The 14,664-nt window shown below is 37.5% G+C and overlaps 3 protein-coding genes and 1 pseudogene across 4 annotated transcripts; 3 read left to right on the forward strand and 1 right to left on the reverse strand.

Moving 5' to 3' along the window:
- Positions 1–245: 245 nt before the first annotated feature.
- On the forward strand, positions 246–7,498 carry LOC110420777 (P-loop containing nucleoside triphosphate hydrolases superfamily protein). The gene is made up of 23 exons (XM_021434145.2): positions 246–484; positions 593–722; positions 848–1,006; positions 1,119–1,468; positions 1,556–1,694; positions 1,797–1,894; positions 1,977–2,133; positions 2,707–2,776; positions 2,902–2,978; positions 3,261–3,314; positions 3,433–3,513; positions 3,589–3,700; positions 3,787–3,873; positions 4,076–4,251; positions 4,399–4,560; positions 4,656–4,763; positions 5,059–5,217; positions 5,284–5,367; positions 5,446–5,651; positions 5,739–5,840; positions 6,142–6,251; positions 6,650–6,801; positions 6,963–7,498. Exons 1-23 carry the CDS (start codon positions 426–428, stop codon positions 7,158–7,160), a joined length of 3,030 nt encoding a protein of 1,009 aa, XP_021289820.1. The 5' UTR covers positions 246–425; the 3' UTR covers positions 7,161–7,498.
- A 328-nt stretch (positions 7,499–7,826) lies between these two features.
- LOC110420780 (pentatricopeptide repeat-containing protein At4g33990 pseudogene) lies at positions 7,827–11,064 on the forward strand (annotated as a pseudogene). Its single transcript, XR_016351448.1, has 2 exons — positions 7,827–9,931; positions 10,930–11,064. The product of XR_016351448.1 is annotated as a pentatricopeptide repeat-containing protein At4g33990 pseudogene (transcript).
- Positions 10,482–11,960, forward strand: LOC149526932 (germin-like protein 9-3). The gene has a single exon (XM_089784194.1). It carries the CDS (start codon positions 10,876–10,878, stop codon positions 11,518–11,520), a length of 645 nt encoding a protein of 214 aa, XP_089640320.1. The 5' UTR covers positions 10,482–10,875; the 3' UTR covers positions 11,521–11,960.
- Positions 11,961–12,146: 186 nt separating this feature from the next.
- LOC110420779 (beta-fructofuranosidase, insoluble isoenzyme 1-like) lies at positions 12,147–14,047 on the reverse strand. The gene is given in 9 exon segments (XM_089784193.1): positions 12,147–12,408; positions 12,531–12,569; positions 12,571–12,622; positions 12,714–12,954; positions 13,056–13,146; positions 13,148–13,189; positions 13,293–13,484; positions 13,486–13,721; positions 13,724–14,047. Coding segments are annotated over 9 exon segments (1,398 nt in total). The 5' UTR covers positions 14,043–14,047; the 3' UTR covers positions 12,147–12,222.
- Positions 14,048–14,664: the final 617 nt, after the last annotated feature.

The raw sequence follows: 14,664 nt of genomic DNA on the forward strand, positions 1-14,664 counted from the left end.
GCTGGACCAACCCATCAAATGATATTGGGCTAAGTCCAGTCCAGGTTGGAACTATACCAACCCTACGTTCAAAATCAACTAGGCTTAATTTGGGATTTCGCATAGTTCATAAGGGCAATCCAGTCCATTCAATTTAAAGCAATCCAGACCGTCCCAATAACATCCCCAAAACGCACCCGTTTGATATAACATCCTCTAGCCCGGAGCGCCTCCTTTCAAAAATTTCAAATCTTATTCGGAAGCCCGCTCTCTCTTCAGATTTCATTTCACCAAAAACCAGACCCCAAAAGGGAAAGAAGAAAAAAGAAGGAAAGAAGCAAAAATTCAAAAAGCGGATCTAACAGTAACAGAACAACAAAGAAAGAGAAAGAAAAGAAGAATCAAACATAGGTTCGTGCGATTCTCCTTCCCTTCGACGATTGAAAATGTCCGGTCGCCACGAAAAAGAGAAAGGCGTCAACGTTCAAGTCCTCCTCCGTTGCAGGTTTCGTTTCTTTGACTCTCCTTTTGGGTCAGGGTTTCCTAGATCCACTGATTTCACAGATTTTGAATTTTTTTTTGTTGTTTTCGGTGAAAAAATAAAATTCTATAGGCCGTTTAGCGAAGAGGAGTTGAGGAACAATGCGCCGCAAGTGGTGACGTGTAATGAGTACGTAAGAGAAGTCGCCGTTTCTCAGAACATCGCCGGCAAACATATCGATAGAGTTTTCACTTTCGATAAGGTTTTCTGTTTTCTTTCTTCTTCCTTTTTTTTTGGTGATTATTGCTCTTTAATTAATTATTATTATTATCGGACTTGTTTGATACTGTAGATGTTGAATTTGTTAATGGTTTTTAATTTAAACAGGTATTTGGGCCTTCAGCCCAACAAAAAGATCTATATGAACAAGCAGTGGTTCCAATTGTGAATGAAGTTTTAGAAGGTTTTAATTGTACTATTTTTGCTTACGGTCAAACTGGTACGGGGAAAACTTACACTATGGAAGGTGAATGCAAAAGGGCAAAGGTATATACATTTGATTGTCGGTAATTTTCGCTTGCATTCGTTTTTAAGTCGTCTTCTTTGTGTAACCAACTAATTATAATTTGTTTAATTATATGATAAAAAAATGTGACAGACGGGCCCTAATGGCGAATTGCCAGCAGAGGCAGGGGTCATACCAAGAGCTGTTAAACAGATATTTGACACATTGGAGAGTCAGAATGCGGAGTACAGTGTGAAAGTTACGTTTTTGGAACTGTATAATGAAGAGATTACTGATTTGCTTGCACCTGAAGAAATTTCAAAAGTTGCTTTGGAGGAGAAACAGAAGAAGCAGCTGCCGCTTATGGAAGATGGGAAAGGTGGAGTTCTTGTCAGAGGATTAGAGGAAGAAATTGTTACAAGTGCTAGTGAGATATTTACTCTGCTTGAAAGAGGGTCTGCTAAGCGTCGGACTGCTGAAACTTTGTTGAATAAGCAGTCGAGGTAATGGTTCTTTTGTCTGCTCAATATGTTTGATTAACGTTAAGGTTTTTTCCTTTCTGTTCATCCAAAAAATGTGGTTTATTTCAGTCGATCGCATTCTCTATTTTCTATTACAATTCATATTAAGGAAGCTACACCAGAAGGTGAAGAGCTAATAAAGTGTGGGAAGCTGAATTTGGTTGATTTAGCTGGCTCGGAAAATATATCTCGCTCTGGTGCTAGGGATGTATGTGTTTCTTGTATATTTGTTAATCAATTTGAGAGTTGTAACCAGATTTAGCTTTTAATTGAAAATAATTAATTGTTTTTTTGATGTTGATATTTACAGGGTCGTGCAAGAGAAGCTGGTGAAATTAATAAAAGTTTACTTACTTTAGGACGAGTTATAAATGCTCTTGTGGAGCATCTTGGGCATATTCCATACAGGTTTTAATCGCTTTTTTGAGTTGCTTGATACTTATATCCCTTTCATGTTCAATTCTAATTATTTAGTTTAATTGGAATTTAGGGATAGCAAGCTTACTCGGTTACTTCGTGATTCACTTGGGGGAAGAACAAAGACTTGCATTATAGCCACAGTTTCTCCTGCTGTCCATTGTCTGGAGGAGACTCTAAGTACACTGGATTATGCACACAGGGCAAAGAATATCAAAAATAAGCCTGAGGTTTGATGTACACATGAACAAGTCAATTTCTTTCCTATGTCTCCCTTTTGGTTGGATTTCTTTCTGTTTTCCCTTAAACAATATCCAGACACATGCTAAAATGTACAGTTAACTTGAACATGAATGCCTGCCATAGCTTCTACCAACTATGTAGGAAATGCAGTGACTTGCAAGTTTCAAAGTAACTTGTTTGTTTAGAGTGGAATTTTTAAATGAATCTTTATCTTTCTTGAAACCGATGTATGATTCATGCTGCCCATAGTACTTTGAATTTTCTCTGAGTTTATGCATTGAATTTGATGTGTTATATTCACACTTAGTGCTTTTTAATGAAGTACAGTGGGTTAAAGATTCCAGTGCAGGAAAGTAATCATTGTGTGTTATATGTTGGATATCTAGTTTGATATAAATTGAGAGTGTGCAACATTTTTGCTATACCAATATCCACTTGTCATTTCTTGTCCTGCTGTGCAATTTGTTGATATCTTAAGCTGGTTATTGGCTAGTTATATCATACTGTTATTTGAAAATGAGGAAAGGGTTAACAAGTAACTTATTGATCAATTTACGTAGGTTAACCAAAAAATGATGAAATCAACTCTTATAAAGGACCTCTATGGTGAAATTGAACGGCTAAAGGCAGGTAAGATAATTTTTTATTGGAGGGGTTGTCAAAAAAAAATTAACTATATTGGCCAATATAATATTCCTTATATAAACTATGTTGATTAATATACATTGCTTTTTTGATGTTCTCTATTTGTTCAGAGGTGTATGCTGCTCGTGAGAAAAATGGTGTTTATATTCCAAAGGAGCGATATTACCAGGAGGAGAGTGAAAGGAAGGTGTGGTTTATGGCTCATACTTCCCCCCCTTAGACGTTGGGTGTATGTTTATGCCTATATAGAATGGTTTTGTTATTTCCTTCTGTTTCTTGATGTTCATTTCTTAGAAGTGATAATGCTTTGCTACTGTTGGAAACTGCAGCTGTGTTTGTCTATTCTTTTAATATGATTTTTTCCATATGTAAGTATAACTGAAGTCCATTGATTAAGTACCCAGATTGTCAGGTGATAGTGAATCATTTTTTTTATTTATTTATTCTTATGTGTTTGGAATTTGTTTAGGCAATGGCTGATCAGATTGAACAAATGGGGGTCCTTCTTGAAACCCATCAGAAGGTTAGCTTTTGCTATGGTGTCATTTTTAATCAGTTGGAATCATGAGATGCTTGCTGTCTTTGTTTGGTTTATATGGCTTATAAGTTGCCATCTTTTGTTTGGTTTGTTAATCAAACAGCAACTTGAGGAATTGCAAGATAAATATGTTGCCCAAGTTCGACAGTGCTCTGATTTGAGTGGAAAACTTGAGACGACTGAGGTGAACTTTGTTAAGTTTTTTATCTGATCCTTTTATATTATGGTTTGATGCTAATTGATTTGGTGGACAATGCAGAAAAACTTGAATGAAACTAGCAAATTGCTTGCCAACTCTGAAGAAGAATTGAAGAAGTGTCGCTATGTGTTGAGGGAGAAAGAATATATCATATCTGAACAGAAAAAAGCAGGTACACATCAACATATACTCACTTGAATTTGAGATTATATTAATATTTATTGTGTGCTGACATTATTTTTGAATGGTCTATAATAGAAAATGCTCTAGCACATCAAGCTTGTGTTTTAAGGTCTGACTTGGAGAAAGCACTTAAGGATAATGCTTCATTGTTCCTAAAAATTGGTATGTGTTCAATTTAGGCTCTGTTTTATTGATGCTTTTTGCTATTTGCTGTTTGGCTTTGGTATTCTATTCATTTTTTAAATTTTTTTGCTTTTTTTTTTCTATTCACTTTTTGCAAAAAAATCAAAAAGAAAAAACAAAAGCATCAACCATGTGGAGCCTTAGTTATTGCATCCTAACCATATGATGTTTTACTTTATAGGAAGGGAAGACAAACTGAATGCTGATAATAGAGTAGTGGTTAACAACTTTCAATTAGAACTAGCCCAACAAATTGGTTCTCTTTGCAACCTGGTGGCCTCGTCAGTGTCTCGGCAAAATGAACACCTTCAGAGTGTTGAGAAACTCTGTCATTCTTTTATGAATATACATGATAAGGTATTGAAAGGTTTTTAGTATTCAGGGTGGGTTCACGCTTGAACTGAGCTTCTATGTTACATTTTTGTCATTGTGGTAGTTCTTGTTTTGTGTTGGAGTTCATTTATTCACAATGGATGAACTTGTATTCATAAATCTTGCATTTAGGCAATCTTGGATATGAGGAAAAAGGTGACTGCTGCAAGGGCTTTGCATGTTTCCCATGTGGAGGCAGTCCAAAATGTTGTGCGATTGCACAAGGCTAGCTCCAATGCTGCCTTAGAGGAAATTTCAACTCTGGCTTTTTCGAATGCACATTCTATTGAAGAGGTAGGTGCTGATATTTTGAATTTGGTTTTGTTTTCTTAAAATTATTAGGAGTTTTGCTTATTTTAATTGTCCCTTGTTTATGAACCATGGATCAGTTCCTTTTGTCTGAGGCCAGCAAAGCAGCTTCAATGTTTGATGATCTTCAGGGTACTCTTGCAACTCATCAGGGAGAAATGGCTCTCTTTGCAAGGGAACTACGACAGGTTTGTGCTCCAATTTTCAATTTGTCTCTTATGTATATCTGATCATAGTATCCTCATCTCTCTCTTTTGCTCTCTTTAATTTTTCTTTTTCTATTTTTCCCTTTTAGAGCATAGCATTGCATGACATTCATTTATTCTGCAATGAAATTTTTTCCCCCAAATTATGTTTACTTGTACTATTAATATTTGCATAATTTCCCATAGATAGGTTACATTGGTAGATTTCTTCTTTCACTTTATATTAATTTCCATTTCATCGCTTTACTTAATTTTGCTGTCCCCTTTTGATTAACAGAGATTCCATGTTAGTATCGAGCAAACAAAGGACATTTCTGATTACACTAATGAAATTCTTGATAAGCTTTCCGAAGAGTCTGTGAGGGTTCAGAATCATGCGGTCCAAGCTGATGAAGTTCAAATGAAGAGCATTATTTGCTTTCAGAAGGCTTATGAGGTATAATACACATATTCCTGCCCAGAGACGTTGAAATTTCTTACTCATCAAGCATGCATCATGCAGGAGCAATCAAAATGTGATGCAGAGAAGCTTATTGCTGATATGACAAATCTTGTGTACAACCATGTTCGTCGGCAGAAAGAGCTGGTTTGTCCATTCTGTATTTGGTAACTTTGTTTCCCGTACACTTTGTTGTTGAAGACTAATTGATGCTTTCTCTTGCAGGTGGATGAAAGGCTTGTAAATTTTAGAGAAAGTGTTGTTGCAAGCAAAACATTCTTGGATGGACACGTTTCCTCCATGGAGTGTATTACGACAGATGCAAAACGAAAATGGCAAGAATTTGCTATGCAAGCAGAGAATGAGGCTAAAGACAGTGCTGATTACTCAGCTGCCAAACATTGTCGTATGGAGGCACTCCTGCAGCAATGGTAAATTTTGCTGTGTTAGTATTCTGGATCCATTTCTCCTGTCTTGCTTTTTTGACCTGTTTGTTTTCTCTTTATCTTTTACTTCAGTGTGTCTACTGCTGAATCTGCGTTCAAGCATTGCAAACATACTCAGGAATCGGTGAATGAGATGGGTAGTAAACATGTTTCAGATATAACATCACTCATCAGGTTGGTGGTAAACATCTTTTGTGGAATTCTGCCTTTTTGCCATTCTAAATAGATGGAAAGTTAACTTTTTCTTTTTCCGTTGTAAATTTTTGCTCTAATGTTAACAATTAATTCTACCTAGAGCTAATGCTGAAAGTTCTTTTCGTTTTTGTTATTATTTTGTTGGAAAACCAGTGCACTAATAGTTGAAATTACATTTCCACTTCCAGAGGCTAGTACCAAGACGATCATATGTTGGATTCTTCTATTTCTGTAGTATTTTGTGGTTTTCCTGAAGTAAACTTCAAAATGTTTCTTGTAGGAACGCTTCTGATACCAATGAGCAGCATGATGCTGAGGTTGATAGTGCAAGGGTTGCAGCTGAGCAAGATGGTCTGAAGAATATTGAGGATACCATTCACTACATTGATAGTAAGTTATTCTTTTCTTTCCTCCCCTTCTAGAGTGAGTTTATGTTTGATGCTCACTGTTGGTCCAAATATTTAAAATTAGTTTTAAAGCATCAGTCCTTGAAAGGGACACAGTGATCATTTAATTGATTCTGTGGTATGGAGGATGTTCTAGCATGTAAATTTAGAATGTTCAATGGAGAAGAGGTGGAGATATATATAAGTTGCAATGAGTCTCCATGTCCCATGAAAAGGAAAAAAGGGCCGAAAACTAGAAAATAACTCAGTTGCTCATATTCATGAAGATGCTAGATAATAGAATGGTTAATCATCTCTTTAAATGCACGTAAACATCAACCGTTGCTCAAACGTTAGCTTGGGAATCCTATCATGAGTATATTTTCATGGAATTGTGTACAGGTGTGTCAGAGCAGGAACAAGGAATTACGTCTGGAATCTTGGACACTGTTAAAGCTCATGGTAAAAGCATGGAGGTATTCCAGGATGATCATTCAAGACAAGCTACGTCCATCAGGCAGAGAGCAGAAGAAACATTCCAGCAGAGATACATGGTATGTTTTGCGGCTTTTGACTTGTTCCGAGAGTGAGACTATTAGCTAAAACATAGGATGGCTTGTCATAAATATTAAGTGAGGACATTTGCATTTCGGTATACGGGGTCCAGAAAATTTACTCAATTCTACCTTGTGCATTGTCATAAATAATGTTACAGGATTACGAGGCAAGTGGGACGACGCCAACAAGAAGCGAACAAGATGTTCCGAGCAAGGGGAGTATAGAATCACTACGAGCCATGCCAATGGAAGCTCTGGTTGAGGAATTTCGTGAAAACAATTCGTACGAATCATTTGAGCCAAAGGAATTAAAGGCATCACTAATACCACGGTCACCCCTTTCACAAATCAACTAATACTGGTGGCCTTGCTCCCTTCATATGTTCTTCTGCAAATTATATTTGTATTTGTATCATTAGTGTAAACTGTTATTATCGTCTTGGGGAGATTGTAACGATGCAGCAGTTGGCGGTGGAAGGTGTATTGCATGTCTCAGGATGGATTCAGTAAGAATAATCCTTTCTCAGGATTTATAATCTTTAGCTTGGATGGAGGAGTGTAAATTGAGACAAAACCCCTCGGGTTTAAGTTTTATTCATAATTCTTGGGACATTGCTTTTTCTTGAGCAGCTTTGTAATGTATGCCCTTTTTTGTTTACTCGAAAGTGAAATTTCAACTTCTCTGAACCATATGTTAGCACGGCCACACGGGCTTAAATCTTCTCTGCTTCTCTTTATATTCTTAAAACATTTCAGCATTCCTCCATTCAAATCAATTCAGGCCACTTGGTATCTTTACCTCATAATTCCATTACAATATTATTGCAAGGCAGTCAGCTGGTTAATTATTATTATACTTAACGAGATGGGACATAATATTTTCCAGTGAAATTTTTACCTGTGTCTTCCCTAGATTTTTTTTAAAAATAAAGTTAAAGTGTTCAAGGTTGTTAATTTTGATAAAATAATATTAATACTTGGAAGTTGTTACTCCCAAGTCCAAATTATCGCGTATACTTCATTGGAAAAAAAATTTGTCAAAAGGTTGCTGGGAATCAGTAGGATAGAGAAAGTTATAGGTTGAAAGGAAGCTACCTTAACCGTTGTTGCATGCTTGATGTTTCCTCGTACAATATTTGCTCCAACAGAAATACCGTTTAGGAGCCGTTAAAGAGTTAGCTTCTAAAGTACTCCTGCTTCCCTCGCGCCAATCCCATGTTAAGGCTCACGAAGATCCAGTCCTTGCTTATCTCGAACCACGACAGATTCCGCCTTCTTCACTCTATTTCTACACTTGCAGCGATTGCAGATACTCAAGAAACCTCCCTAAAACTCCAAACCCATATGCAAAAACCACTAGACTCTCATTCTTCACTCTATGTGGACCCGAAATTTTTTATCTCTGCTTTGTTAAACTGCAAAAACGTCTTTGAAATAACACACGTTCATGCCCAAGTAGTTGCCAATGGATTATTAAATAACCTATTTGTTACAAACAAACTCCTTTACATATATCTTCAACACAGGGCTTTAGGTGACGCTTATGCTTTTTTTGATGGAATGAGAGAGAAGGACCCAGTTTCTTGGAGTGTCATGGTTGGTGGGTTTGCTAAAGCTGGTGACTTTGTTAATTGTTTTAGGTTTTTTAGGGAGCTCATTAGGTGTGGTGTTCAGCCTGATAATTATACTTTGCCTTTTGTTTTGAGGGTTTGTAGGGATGGGATGGACTTGTTAATGGGTAGTTTAGTTCATGGTGTTGTTCTGAAATCTGGGTTGTGTTTGGATCACTTTGTTTCTTCTGCTCTTGTTGACATGTATGCAAAATGCAGGGTCATGGACAATGCTCGTAGGTTGTTTGATAATATGCCAAACAAGGACCTTGTAATCTGGACTGTTATGATAGGGGGGTATGCTGAGTGTGGGAATGCTAAGGAATCGTTGGTTTTGTTTGAATGGATGAGAGAGGAAGGTGTTGTGCCGGATAAGATTAATATTGTGACTGTAGTTAATGCTTGCGCGAAGTTGGGTGCTATGCATAAGGCTAGACTTATTCATGATTATGTTTGTAGAATGAGTTTTAGTTTGGATGTGGTATTGGGTACTGCAATTATTGATATGTATGCCAAGTGTGGGAGTGTTGATTGTGGGAGGGAAATCTTTGATAGGATGCAAGAGAAGAATGTAATTTCATGGAGTGCGATGATTGCTGCTTATGGATACCATGGACAAGGCAGGAAAGCACTTGATTTATTTCCTATGATGTTGAATAGTGGGATAATGCCAAATAGGATAACTTTTGTTTCTCTGTTTTATGCTTGTAGTCATGCTGGCTTGGTTGACGAGGGTCTTCAGCTTTTTAACATGATGTGGGACGAATATGGTGTGAGACCAGATGTGAAGCACTATACTTGCATGGTTGATCTCTTAGGCCGTGCTGGGAGACTTGATGAGGCCTTGAACTTAATTGAGAACATGACAGTTGAGAAGGATGAAGGGCTATGGGGTGCTATGCTTGCGGCATGTAGAATCCATAAACACGTAGAGTTGGCAGAAAAGGCTGCAAAGTCTCTTCTTGAACTACAGCCTCAGAATCCAGGGCACTATGTGTTACTTTCCAACATTTATGCAAATGCTGGTAGGTGGGAAGATATGGCAAAAATCAGGAACCTAATGACCAAAAGGAGTTTGAAAAAGATTCCTGGTTGGACCTGGATTGAGGTGGATGACAAGATTTATCAATTTGGCGTGGGGGACAAGTCTCATCCTCTGTCAAAGGAGATTTATGGATTGCTGAAGAGTATGAGTGAGAAATTGGAGTTAGCTGGTTACGTACCAGATACAAATTTTGTGTTACATGATGTTGATGAGGAAGTTAAGGTTGGAATCTTGTACACGCATAGTGAAAAATTGGCTATTGCATTTGGTCTTATTGCCACCCCTAAGGGAACTCCTATCAGGATTACAAAGAATCTTAGAGTTTGTGGTGACTGCCACACATTTATTAAGTTTGTATCAGCTATTACAAAGAGGTTGATTATCGTACGAGATGCAAATCGATTTCACCACTTCAATGAGGGGGCTTGTTCATGTGGGGACTACTGGTAATTGGCTTACTTGATATTGGCAGGTTAGTTTTCCCCTTTTCTATGTATTACTAAAGCATCAGAGGATAATATTTTGGACTCTTTATTCTTAAATGTATAACATGCATGGTTTTCCCCTATTCCATGCATTACTAAAGCATCGTATGATATTTTTTTTGGATTCTTTAATCTTTAAATGAATACATGCATCTGGTTTTGAATAGGGAACTTTTGCAGTCTTGAGGCCATTTGGCTTGTAGTTCATAATGATGACTTGATTTAACGGACAAGGGCAAATAATCTTGGTAAATTCCATTTGGATTATACCCTGTTTTGCATTTAAATCTTGTTAAAAAGAAAAATTTCCCTAGAAATATAAGCTACAATTTTCTTCAACATACTTTTTTCAATGATGGTTCAACTCCTTTTTATCTGTTTGATCAGACAAACAGTGACGAAATATCTTAGGCTATACTCAATGTCATTTTTCTCCTCCTAACTAGTTAGGAGTAATGCATAATTTAAAATAATTGACTTAACTATATCATTTTTTTCCCAACATTCGTAAATCAAAAGTTCGGCATCCATGTCTTACTTGATTGTCTTAATAGACAGCAGCATATTCTTTAATGGGGCTTTAATTGACATCCTTATGTATATCAATTAACTGAGTCCTGATGCATATGGAATGCCTAATACTTGGACAAATTAACATGCAACATTTGATCATTTGGTGATAAGTCCAAGAAATAACATGTAAGACAAAAATGCATTCTTGTTTCTTTTATAGTTGCCGGCCAATTGCATATGGTGGAGAATTCTTGTCAAATTGCTACTAAGGTTCTGGTTCCCCTCTGATATACATTCTAGCATACACAACATGAGTGCACATACGCAATCCTCAATCAGCTTTGCTTTTACCTTCATCCATGTAATTATGATATCATCTAAAATTGTATAGTTCTGCTGCATAACCTCAACCACGACCATGGGAATTGTATCACGCATTCATACCCTTATTTTGGTACTGATGATTTCCCAGGTGATGTATTCTACCGAGACAGACCTTATGGTTGACTCTGTTTTGCCACCGAATTTAACCACTGCTGATGCAAACTTCTTCACTCATACTGCCTTCCGTGTCCTGATCGGGGCTGATCTACCTACAGCTTTTGAGACTCTGAATGTCAGCAAGGCTGAATTTCCAGCCTTAAATGGTCAGGGCATTTCTTATGCTGTGCTGCAGTTCCCTTCAGTCTCCTTAAATCCTGTTCACAGCCATCCTCAGGTTGCTGAGCTTCTTTTTCTTCTCATAGGCTCTCTTGAAGTGGGCTTTGTTGATGAGAAAAATGTGTTACATATTCAGACACTTCAAGCTGGAGATCTGTTTATCTTCCCTAAGGGTGTTGTTCACTATCAATATAACTATGGGCAGGACTCTGCTTTTGCGATTTCTGCCTTCGGTAGTGCAAATGCTGGAACCATAAGTCTTCCCAGGTCTGTTTTTTCAACTAACATTAGGGATGATATCATTGCCAAGTCTTCCAAGATTGATGTATCAACTGTTCAGAAGATGAAGGCCTCTATTACACCCAAGGGCAAAGGCACAATGAACGAACCTTTTCTTATGTAGATTTTCGTTGTTAATTGGATTGGACTTGATGTGCTTGCAAGTGGTGTCAATGTATTCAGGGAGATTAGTTTCATCGGTGAGCTTAAAATGCTGGCTCAGGTGTATTATGGGCAACATCAAAAAATGCTTTCTCGGTGATGTTGTTTAACTAAAACAAGCTATTTATCAAGTAAGAAGATCCTTTTTGCTTTATATATATAACCTTCATTGGTTTCTTTCAACGAGTTATGTCTTGTTGATGTACAGTCAAGCAAGAGCAAGAGGAGAATATAATTGTACTCCTGCTCGTGGATCCATTACTTTTTCCTTGGTGCAAAATCAAATTTGTTTGATTCTCTTGTATACACAGTGCGTTACTACAGATTTGCAAGCTTGTTTCCCTCTGATTTTTCCAATGTAAGTTGTCGGCTACTGTTAATGAAGTTTTTAAAACCATGAATTCTCACCTTGTGAAGAACTGCTTGACATGAATATCATGGTTCCAAGTTTTCAAGTCATCAGGTGTTTTATTTTGAGTTAACTACTTATTTGTTACTTGAACTTCCGCAAAATGTACAAATTGGCACATGTATGATTTGCACCTCAACTTTTAAATTATGTATTATGTTAATCTAAATTCTATCATTGTTAAGGCTATATATAAATGCTACAAATTCTAAGGTCAAGCCTGTTTGAATGAAATAGCAGTTTCCCTAGTCCCCTTCAATTGTTCATCTGTTTAGGTCTCTTCATACTCCAGGCATTGACATTTTGTAAAGTGATAGTTTCCGTTCCATTGTTGAATGCAAACACATGAGCCTGACGAAAAACTGCCAGCGTTGAATATACCCTTGATGAGATGCATGTTTTCCCTCCAGCTGCAAAGCTCTCTACCACAGAGTGATCAATCTGCCCAAGAAAAAAGAAACAAAACATATGAACAAAAGCATAATAATGTGATAAGCAAAAAGATAAGAAGAGATGTAGAGGGCGAGATCTAGAAGGTGAGGGTTAAGCCATATATAGCTTACCAAACTCCTAAGAGAAAGCTTCTTATTAGATAAATCTACCGTCTGCAAAGCCACCAAATGTTGGTTTATAAACTCTCTCCGTCAAAGTGGAGCTGCCACAAGGGAATCAAATAAAAATGACGCTAGAAATATTTATAATGGATGAATGAAACTCAAATAGTGGTCTTGTAGAAAAAGGCAGACAGACCGTGATGCATCGGGCACGTGAGAACAACCTGTTTGTTTTGAGCTTCGAATATCCTGAAGAAAACTGGGGTAAATTCTTCAAGCTTTTCTGAAGCCAATGCCAAAGGTCCAAATGGACCAATTGCACCACCAACTTTTGATTTCTTCTTGTAACAAAGGTCTTGGGGATCTTTCGAACTAGGATCGAGTGGCTCAGCTTTGTCCAAGTTAGGTATAGAAAAGGTGATATCAACATCAGTCAGTGAAGATCATCAACTAGGGAGATGAGAGTTAATTATAAGAGGATCTTTAGCCAATCAATTTGGAAACATGTTCTTAGAATACAAATTATGAAGCAAACCTGGGAGCCACTAATTCCTTTGATTTCCATATGTTCTCCCGGTTTAAGCTGTGTATTCCTTATTTGGACTCTTTTTCCCCTTAGGGTCTCTTAACTCTTCAACGGGCCATTGCACTAATTGCTTTCCACTGTCCTTGGAATTAACTGAGATAACGCCATTAAAATCCATCATTTTAATTTCTAACTACAGCTATCCCTCAGAGATTAGTAAAAGATTTTTGTTGAATATAAGGTACCCGAATACCAGCCCATCCTCTTTTAACATCATCCATCAAGGAATCCGACAAATTCGGCCAATCCCACTGAATCCTCCTGTTCTTTGCAGGATCAAAGAATGTCTTTGAAGCATAGAAGTAAGCATTTCTAAGCCCAGCCCAACCATCAACTTTGTCCTTGTCAGGAACGTACTTTTCCTGATTTAGGTAATTAAGTACCATGTGGGTAATACTCATATCTTGTGAGATATAAGCTCACCTTCAAAACATGCTTCACATCTTTTCCTTGTACAGATGTGTCCAAGCCCTTGTTACCAGGCTTTGAAACAGGATAAAAATCTGGACATTCCCACATTCCAGTGTTAGGTGCAGCATGTAAAAGGCGTTGGGCATTGGTCCACTTCTTGAAATCCTTGCTCTTGAACAAGTAGGCTATCCCTTTACGATCATTTTACTTCCTACCAAGAGATTCCAAGCTGTGGTAGGGTCACGAAAGTCTCTGGCATTCACGCCTTTATCAGCAATCATGATCGGGTTTCCACTAGGCTTGTTCCATTTACGTAGATAAGGATCTGATGCTTTCTCTGGGACAGCATAGTTTTGTACCTCGTTTTTTTTGAGGTCGAAGGGCGGTGTAGGAGTGATGGCTAATTCAGGTGTTTGCCAATTCACCAAATCTTTGGACACTGAATGGGCCCAAACAATGTTGCCCCGCACTGCTCCTTGGGGATTGTATTGGTAGAAGAAATGGTACAATCCTTGGTAGTACATGGGGCCTGTTTGATAAAACATATCGTGAGAGTAATTGCATGGAAAACGTAAATAAAAGAAACTAAGAAAGTACATAAATTGGACAAACGATAGGCGACGAGAACACTTAGCATTTGGATCTGTCGTAGATTTATTTTTTTGATGGTTTGTTTAAACGTCCCCAAGGGGAAAACCAATCCAAAGAAAGAAACGAGAAGTTAGTGACAATGTTCACTTTGTAACTAATGTCCATAAAAGTAGACACTCCATAGTTAACGGCAGTGCTTACAAAGTTGCATAAAATAGACTATTCTTTCTTTTTTGAGTTAGGGAATTCCTTTTGAGGCGCAAGGGGAAGGTCCCAGACTCAAACCAAAAGCCTGCCTGACTCCAAGTCACAAGTAAATTGATGATTAGACGTTTGGGTTCTGTGGGTAAAGATTATGCTTAAAAGTTATCATTGGATATGCATTTATACAAGGACAGTCACAAGGCATATATATATATATATATATATATATTGCAATGGATCGACTCCCCCAATAGATGATCCCCATTTGTTGATTATATACATCAGCCATAGTTTCATAAGAGAAATTAACTAATGTCACGCCCTGCAACTTTCCGAATTGAAAAAATGAAA

Source organism: Theobroma umbraticum, unplaced genomic scaffold (genome assembly GCF_002168275.2).
Source record: "Theobroma umbraticum cultivar Fairchild unplaced genomic scaffold, ASM216827v3 scaffold_86.0, whole genome shotgun sequence".
Taxonomy (NCBI): domain Eukaryota; kingdom Viridiplantae; phylum Streptophyta; class Magnoliopsida; order Malvales; family Malvaceae; genus Theobroma; species Theobroma umbraticum.